This window comes from Neophocaena asiaeorientalis, unplaced genomic scaffold, assembly GCF_003031525.2.
Source record: "Neophocaena asiaeorientalis asiaeorientalis breed wild unplaced genomic scaffold, Neophocaena_asiaeorientalis_V1.1 scaffold774, whole genome shotgun sequence".
NCBI lineage: Eukaryota > Metazoa > Chordata > Mammalia > Artiodactyla > Phocoenidae > Neophocaena > Neophocaena asiaeorientalis.
Genome location: NW_020173214.1, coordinates 350,046 through 359,745, shown reverse-complemented (window position 1 = coordinate 359,745; position 9,700 = coordinate 350,046). Strand labels below are relative to the sequence as shown.

Below are 9,700 nucleotides of genomic sequence, written 5' to 3'. Positions count from 1 at the left end.
TGGCGCTAATGGCTGTCTAGGCTCACCAGCTGTATCTACGTCAAGGCAAGAAACATCGATACTCAGTTCGTTTAGACAAAAGGAAAAGAGAATATTTTCAATTCCGTAACGCATAGAATGAAAAACAGCTTGGTATCATATAGACCATGGCTCCCTACCATTTTGTGTATAAAGACCCCTTTCTAACTATAAATTTATAATATATAAAAATATAGATTCCATATTTTATATAAAATACATTTAGATACATTTTATTTTAGATACGTAATTTGATGTGTGTATTTTCAATACATAAATATATGTTTCTATAAACATATATAAATATACAGACAAATATATTTTATAGGTAATATATGCATACTGTGATATGCATATATCTGATATGATATGATACTGTGATATGTGTGTGTGTGTCTTACAAACCTCCACAGGACTGTCGTGTACTTTTAGAATCTGTCGTCTGAGAAAATATATGGTGATTTGAAAAACCTTACTATGAATTAACAGATTTGAATGAATTTGTGTTTTCTTAACCACAGTAACACAGACTTGATGTATGCTGTGGAGCTTGGGGCGCTAACAAAAGATTAAAATAGTAGAGCTTGATATCCATATGGAGTTTGGGTCACCTAGTAGGTACTCTGGACACTTGTGTCGAAAGAATGAATGAATGAACAACGGATAACTTGTCCAGCGCCCGCGTGGTTGTGGTCCTGCTATCGTTCAAAGGCCTGACCGAGGTCTGCTCTGATTTTCAGAATTCTTTGGCGATCTGGACACGTTGATGGGGCCCCTGACCCAGCACAGCAGTATGACCAATCTCGTCCGCTACGTTCGCCAGGGACTGTGTTGGCTGCGCATCGACGCCCATTTGTTGTAGTGGGGTGTGCCCCCGTCTCCAGCACTGGTGGAACTCCACTCATTTGGGAAAATTCTCTTTGATTATGTTTGTTTTTATGCTTCTTTTGATATCTGTGAAAAACAGAAGTCATTGTAAGTGGACACTACACCTTGAGCAGTGTATCTTTTATCACTTAGTCATTTTTCAGTATTTTATATGCATTTCACAGATCCCACCATCCTTTTGTGCTTGATGGAATGACACAGTCCCTACAGTATTATTTTAAGTCCACACTACCCACAACAAAGAATGGAAAGCAATTGTGAGAACAGGTTCCTGAGAAGTGAAACGGAATGTCATATATAGACATATATATATGTGTGTGTGTGTGTGTGTTTGTGTGTGTGTCTATATATGAACGCAGACACAGAGGACCTGCAAAGATTCAAATTTTCAGCAATAGCCATTCCCCAAACTGCACTCTTCTGTCCAGACAAGAACGTATTTCAGAATCCTTTGTTAAACTTTTGCGGTTCCCACAGACTCAGTTTTCAGATGAGAATTTTCATTGTCGAAACCCACTGGTTAGATGTTGTAGCAACATCAGAAAGTCAAATTTAAGAAAATTAATGAGCACGGCAATGCCACTCTGAAATGCAGCCAGAGGACTTTTTAGTTAGTATCCCTTTCCTGATTCCCTAATTTGAAAAACTTCTAGGAGGAGAAGGAGTGGCAAGATTGATGTCGACAACGTTAAGGCATCAGCTGGCATAAATATTTTTGAACTCCATGATTTGAAGCGTAAATCCTCACCCAGCATTCTCTTTGTGTAAAGCTCTCCTTTGGAGGGCAGTTCAGTCAGTGCACGCCCTAGTAGCCAAAAACGCTACACTCCAGTTTTAGAGATGAGAGACGGGAGGGGTCTGGAAACCGTCCAGGGAATGCACACCTCTGCCTCTTTTGCAGTTGGTTGGCGGGGTCTACAACTGGCAGGACTTTTTTTTTTATTGTGCTTTGCTCAGATCTCTGGAAACAAAAGTCAAGTCATCACTACCTAGAAGTAAGCGTATACAGTTTGCTTCCTAGTGGCTTTAAAATCTGGACTTGCCCAAGTATTATCCCCATTTTCTATTTTACAGGGTTTCTGTTTCACTTCTTTCTGTTTTCTTCTACCCTTCTTTTCCTTTTTCTTTTCTTTCTTTTTTTTGGGGGGGTGCTCATTAGCTTTTGACGGAAATACAATCACTGACTTTATTCAAGTCTATATTAGCTTGAATCATTTCCATGAAAATCCCGAAGAAAACTTCAAACTCTCTAAGTAGTAGCTAATGTTTTAACAAAAACAATGAGTCTCGGGGTCATGCTTCACCCTAGGGTGGTTTTGACAGAGCCCTGAACATTGGGAACAGTTCCCTTGATTTGGAGATATTTCTGCATCAGTTGCGACTATCCCCACCCCTTTATGATCCTCTGCGTTCATTTTATGTCCCTAAACATCACAATGTAAATATCATCTTTGGTGTTCCAGCTCACTAGAAGAAGAATTCCCCACACGTAGTAAAAACTATCCATACGTTAGTTCCTTGTAATTACCTGCCGGTATCTAATTCCACATAGCCCTTCATCTGCTGAGTTATTGGATTCTCTTCACTGAGTTATGACCAGATAAATAATAGATATACACACACACATGAAAGATGCAAACTTGTATGATTTTGAAAGCAAGTCACGCAAGTCTGTGATAAGAACGGCAAGGGATCACTCCGCACTCTCATTGTCAAGGTTAGCCATGTCCCCAGTTGCAAAAGAGCCAGACTTGAGCTCCGCTCTGGTCATCTTTGAGTTGAAGGCCCTTTGTTGTATCATAAGGGCTGTGGAAGTTGTCCTCCAATGGCTGAGGCCACGTTGTGAAAAGTTGACAGCTGGGAGCGTCCCAGCAGCTGAACCAGCACTTTTCATGCTCCCAGTACGGTTGAGCTGGACGTTGGCAGTCTCGGCATCAACCCTCACACACGCAGACACACACACAGACCAATGAAACCCGAGAGAATCTTTTCTGAGCCTCTTAAATGAGGAAAATGATCCTATGAACGACTCCGGACACCCAAGGTGGGTGTCATCTATACAAATGAAGCTGATGGCTCTGCAGTGACTCAAGGTCTCTGTGTGTTTTCCACGGCTTATCAGGTAGAGTGCCTGACTATGACTATACGATGAAGCCCGCTGGCTTGCCTTGCAAGTTCAACCTAGACCACGATCCTAGACCATCACGGATTTAGGAGTAGATTCTTCTTGAAATTCAACCTCTGGAAAGTAGACATTAGAATGCTAGGGGCAGTTTCCCGGGGAAACTAGCATATTGCCTCATGAATGAAAGACTCGTAGCTCTAGTTTCAGTGCGTCATCCTATCTACACGGCACACAGCATGGAAGCAGCAGAGCGTCCTGCTTGCTGCCTGATGTGTCACCTCCGGTGGCTAAATGTAAAGTGTGTGCCAACTCAGTGGCACAATGACCAAACCTGACAGGCGAGCTCGGGATCACCACCTGATGATTTAGCAGAGACCCATTTGTAAAGCAGCTTAGAAACCAACTAAACATGGAGGATGGATTACCTCCCTCTCCCTGGAGGTGGGACGTCTTTCGGTTTCCTGATTGAGGATTGTTGCTATTTGAGGGATTGAGGGGTTTTGTCAAGTAAATCTCTTCGGTGTACCAGTTTGTGGGAGGGATACAAGACACGTGGGTGGCGGTGAGAGATCCTGCCTCGAGACTCTGATGGAGGCTTGGTGAGACGCATCTCACAATAAGCACGTGGAGTTAGGGTAACGGGCAGAGAAACGGGCAGGTCCACCTGAGCGAGCAAGTACACAGAAGGATCTCAGCCCTGCAAACGCGACCCCCGTAGGGCCACCACTATGCCTTCACTTGTCACCCAAGCTCCAACCGCAGAGAGTCTGACAAGTTTGTGTCATGATGTTGGCTTGGCTTTGTATTTTAATTAACCTTGGATTTTTTAGTGGTTTTGTCATATTACTGTCTGAGTTTGGTAGGTAGGATTAATTTGAAAAGAGTATACTAGTGTGGTCCTCGGGGTAGAATTTAGCCATGAGCGTGTTGTTAGCCAGCCTGTAGACTGTTAATGACTTAATAATGTCATTGGGAAAATACTAGTAGTTTTCTATTTGGATGACATCAAACGATTCAAATCTCCAATCAATAACCAAGTTGCTTGATTCAAAACCATTGGCTAAAAATGTGTTTTGTTGAGTTTCCAAATGGTGGGTTTTCCTTTGGACATCACCTTGCTAGATTGCATTGGATTGGGTCTTCAGTGGGAAGATACTTGTCCTCTCGGTATCCTTCCCAGAGCTATCTAATTTGGATTGTGTTTTATTCCAATTCGCATCCCGGAGGTTGAAGTTGGAAAATGAAGTTGGAAAGCGTTTCTGAAGGCAGAATTGATTTAGCTGTGAGGGAGGAGCCCTCACGTACTTCTCAACAGACATGATAAAAATTTCACCTGCGTGAGTGGCAGGTGGGAGACAGCAAACTGGATCACTGGGTAGGACTACTCAGTAAGGCAATGAACTGCTTGCTTAGAGAGGCATCACTCTCCCCATGGAGAAAATGTGTGGCGAGACGCTAGAGCTACACAACATTGAATGGATGGGTCGATTCCGTGCCCCCAAATTCAGTTCTGTGGGGAACAAATATGGCGCCCGTTGTCGCTTGCTCTGTTACGCGACTGGCGGACTAAATTCTTCTTGGTTGTCGTTGTCGTTGTCGTTGTTGTTGTTCTCATTCCCACTTGCACAGCCTTATTCTCATAATGGAACTCTGATTCATTTGCTCTTCAGTGTTTGCAAACTCCAGCGACAGAACTGGCACCTGTGTATCGATGATCAGCAGTGAGTGACCCTGGCAGGAGGCTAATCGGATAGGCTGGTCTCAGACATTAATCCTACCATCTGATATTTTCGGGGAAAGAAAAAGTATGAGTTCCCTTTCCGTTCCCCTCCTCACAAGTCTAGAAACCCCCTTTCCCAAGAGCATCACGTTTCCCTCTGTAATCCATCAACTCAAAGCAAATTGCATTGTGGGGAGGGCCGAGGCGGGTGGGGCCGGGGGTAGCGGGTAGGGAAGCCCTTCCAGTCCAGGCTGCAGTTCTCGCCCCTTTCTGCTTCTGACCTGAGATGGTAATAACTCCTTCATCAGGCTCACGATGGGTTTAGGGGACACGGAACTGCTGTTCCGATCCATGATCAATCATCGTTCTTCTACGAGATTGGAGCTTTGCTGTTTCATTAACTGTGCAGTGTAGACTAATGGTGTTTAATAAAAATCATTCAAAATTTCAAACTCTTTTGCCAGTGACCTCAATTTTGTCGGCTCTTTGATTCATACCAGACTCCGCGGAGGGAAGGGGGAGACCCAGGAAGCCTGCTACCAGGCCCCTGGCAGGATGCTGTGGGGAGCACCCCCAGGGCCCACCAGCGCTTGCTGGTGAGCTGCCGCATGCAGACCAGCTGGGAACCCTCCTGAAGAAAGAGTGCCCCCATGGATGCTTGCAGCTGCGGCTAGCCTGTTCCTACCGAGGGAATCATTATTCTCCAGCCTCTGCAGCACGAAGCCAGCTGCCAGATCAGGACCTTAATCGGAATTGCAGGCACTTTACCTGTTTGGTTTTGGCCTGCATCGCTCTCGTAGCTACCAAACAGGGGAAACATCTCAGAGCCTAGAGCCCAGCGGGGCGCGGAAGGCTAGCCAAATGCACCCCAGAAGCACATGCCCTTCTGAGGTTCTGCGGTACTTGGTGACATCAGTGGAAGAGGAGCCCCTGGGCAGGAAGCAGCCTTGGGGAAACCCCCAAAGAGACTGGGTTGGTGCCATGTTGCCCAGATACAGAGCTAGCTTCTCCTTTGATCTGCCCGGCATGCTACCGCTGGTCTACTGCTAAAACGTTTAACAAGCTCTCTGAGAACAGAAAGCACTTGATTTGTAGCATTTGCCAATCTCCATGGTGTAACTGCTCCCACCATGGCTGATTTCCAGCTACTAGGATGTCACTGAACACAGAGTTGGGAAGAGATGTACGCAAAGTTGGGAGTACACGGTACTGACTGCAGCCAGTCAAAGAGGGCTCGGATTTCACAGTTATGTTCTGTGGACACACACACACACACACACACACACACACACACACACACTTTAATGACAAACTATTACATCATTTTCAAGTATGAGTCAATCCTCTGGGAAATGTAGATAGGTCTTTTCATGGCTGAGTAATATTCCATTGCATATATGTGCCACATCTTCTTTATCCATTCATCCGATGATGGACACTTAGGTTGCTTCCATCTCCTGGCTATTGTTAATAGAGCTGCAATGAACATTTTGGTACATGACTCTTTTTGAATTATGGTTTTCTCAGGGTATATGCCCAGTAGTGGGATTGCTGGGTCATATGGTAGTTCTATTTGTAGATTGTTAAGGAACCTCCATACTGTTCTCCACAGTGGCTGTATCAGTTGATGAGGCCCTAGAGGTGTGGGTTTTAAGCTGGAAGGGATGAGGCCCTCTTGAGCCCAAAGCATAGATGCATCAGCGGGGGTGAGTGGGTCATCTCCATATCTCCAAGGTAAAACGGAAGTGAGATAAGTGTTTAAAAAACCCTCGTGGTTGGTTAAAAATAAGGATAGGTGAGTATTGCTTTTTATTATTAAAACATCCAAGTAGTACTTCAAACTTGTAAATGTAACTTGGATAACTGATTTACTATTTTCCTACTAATGACAGCCTTCACCTAGCTGGGAAACATTAGGGCCTCTGTGGAGAACAGCACAGTCCAAAATGCAGTGTGTTGTTTTCTCATAATATGGAAACAGTCATTCTCCCATCTCCCCGTTGTTGTTCAGAAGGTTTTCACTTGCGCTATTAGGGATGGAAGTTACTTAACCTGTGTTTTTAGTTGAAAGTACCTACTTACTGTCCTTGTTCTGAATTCAAACCAGAATGTCTCCTGGATCAATTCCATGATTAATATTCAGACATTATCATGCAAAGCAGAACAATTCCCTTTTCTACCCAATATAAAGAAAACCAAGGTCACTAACAAGTAGGCATAAAGTTCAGTATATTTTTCTAAGAGAATGAGGTTTTCGTTAAACACACACACACACACACACACACACACACACACACACACACTGTTTTTTTTTTATTAGACCTCCTCGTCATAAATCATCCTGAGAGTAGAACAGAAAGTCTCAAAGGCCCCGTTCTCCTGGTCCCGTACATCTTCTACAGTTAACACGAGGTTTGTATCTGGAAAGGTTGAAGAACTTTCCCTAAAATCCTATTTATTTTTCTTTAAACATTTCCACATTCTGTCCGAGCCTGTGTCCACAGTCAAGTGTTAGCCCTGAAGGACACCCGGTTCCTTTACTCTTTCCTTCCAGCCTCTCTCTCTTTTGCCTCCGAGGTTCTTTCTATGACCAGCACAGTAACATGGTTGGTGCGAGGGGCGGCGGTGGGGGGCGGGGGGTGTCTTCCAGCCCCTCGTGGTTTTCCTGCAACATTCATCCTGACTGGGTGTGGTCCCATCTGGGTCTGGTTTAATTGCCATTAGAGTCACATGGGGACTTGGTGTCCCCCAAGGCGACGGACAGGTTTGCATGGATACAGAGAGCTAGAAATGTGTTCATCGTCATCCTAGTAGGTCTGTGTCTTTATTCCTGTCTTACCCCAAGGTTCTTCATGACATTTATTTTTCCTTAAATTCCATATATATGTGTTAGCATACGGTATTTGTTTTTCTCTTTCTGACTTACTTCTCCCTGTATGACAGACTCTAGGTCCATCCACCTCATTACAAATAGCTCAGTTTCGTTTCTTTTTATGGCTGAGTAATATTCCATTGCATATATGTGCCACATCTTCTTTATCCATTCATCCGATGATGGACACTTAGGTTGCTTCCATCTCCTGGCTATTGTTAATAGAGCTGCAATGAACATTTTGGTACATGACTCTTTTTGAATTATGGTTTTCTCAGGGTATATGCCCAGTAGTGGGATTGCTGGGTCATATGGTAGTTCTATTTGTAGATTGTTAAGGAACCTCCATACTGTTCTCCACAGTGGCTGTATCAGTTGATGAGGCCCTAGAGGTGTGGGTTTTAAGCTGGAAGGGATGAGGCCCTCTTGAGCCCAAAGCATAGATGCATCAGCGGGGGTGAGTGGGTCATCTCCATATCTCCAAGGTAAAACGGAAGTGAGATAAGTGTTTAAAAAACCCTCGTGGTTGGTTAAAAATAAGGATAGGTGAGTATTGCTTTTTATTATTAAAACATCCAAGTAGTACTTCAAACTTGTAAATGTAACTTGGATAACTGATTTACTATTTTCCTACTAATGACAGCCTTCACCTAGCTGGGAAACATTAGGGCCTCTGTGGAGAACAGCACAGTCCAAAATGCAGTGTGTTGTTTTCTCATAATATGGAAACAGTCATTCTCCCATCTCCCCGTTGTTGTTCAGAAGGTTTTCACTTGCGCTATTAGGGATGGAAGTTACTTAACCTGTGTTTTTAGTTGAAAGTACCTACTTACTGTCCTTGTTCTGAATTCAAACCAGAATGTCTCCTGGATCAATTCCATGATTAATATTCAGACATTATCATGCAAAGCAGAACAATTCCCTTTTCTACCCAATATAAAGAAAACCAAGGTCACTAACAAGTAGGCATAAAGTTCAGTATATTTTTCTAAGAGAATGAGGTTTTCGTTAAACACACACACACACACACACACACACACACACACACACACTGTTTTTTTTTTATTAGACCTCCTCGTCATAAATCATCCTGAGAGTAGAACAGAAAGTCTCAAAGGCCCCGTTCTCCTGGTCCCGTACATCTTCTACAGTTAACACGAGGTTTGTATCTGGAAAGGTTGAAGAACTTTCCCTAAAATCCTATTTATTTTTCTTTAAACATTTCCACATTCTGTCCGAGCCTGTGTCCACAGTCAAGTGTTAGCCCTGAAGGACACCCGTGTCCTTTACTCTTTCCTTCCAGCCTCTCTCTCTTTTGCCTCCGAGGTTCTTTCTATGACCAGCACAGTAACATGGTTGGTGCGAGGGGCGGCGGTGGGGGGCGGGGGGTGTCTTCCAGCCCCTCGTGGTTTTCCTGCAACATTCATCCTGACTGGGTGTGGTCCCATCTGGGTCTGGTTTAATTGCCATTAGAGTCACATGGGGACTTGGTGTCCCCCAAGGCGACGGACAGGTTTGCATGGATACAGAGAGCTAGAAATGTGTTCATCGTCATCCGGTGATTTTCTGTTTCAAAACCATCCTCATGAATCAATCATATTCACCCACAGATATTACAAATGAGATTGAGTCTGTCTCAAGACAATTTTTCAAGTAGATTTCTTCCTGAATGACTCTACTCCCTGGGTATCTTAGAAAGCGAAACGTTTGAGATGAAGTCCCTCACATTTATTCAGTTCCACAAATGGCTGTTCTTATTCCTATTTTCCTCGGAATGGCGCTTTTGAAGATGGTTTGGTGTAGTGTTGTCTTCGGATAAAATGAATCCTTTAGACGTGAGACCGGTAGAGCTGCCGTGCTCAGAATGCCCCTGGGGATCAAAAGATCCCTAAGATTCTTCGCCTTGGCTCGCTTGGTGAGTTGACTGCCATATCCTTAGGCTCCTCCAAGAAGAGACTGGTTTCTGTTCTGTTCTCTGATGGTGATCGTGGTGGCTGGGTCTGTTCCTTGTGTCTCTCTCTATCTTTCTATCTGGCTCTGGCTTTCGCTTTCCTGCTCGGGCTCTTTCTGTCTCTAA

General features: G+C 44.1%; 1 protein-coding gene across 1 annotated transcript in view; it reads left to right on the top strand.

Annotated features, from left to right (window-relative positions):
- Window positions 1–5,598, top strand: part of AFF2 (ALF transcription elongation factor 2) — a 65,261-nt gene extending 59,663 nt beyond the window's left edge. Inside the window, exon 16 of the mRNA XM_024745024.1 lies at window positions 759–5,598. Within this exon, the coding sequence (XP_024600792.1) occupies window positions 759–880 (122 nt within the window). The 3' untranslated portion in view covers window positions 881–5,598. The remainder of the gene's footprint in view (window positions 1–758) is intronic.
- Window positions 5,599–9,700: the final 4,102 nt, after the last annotated feature.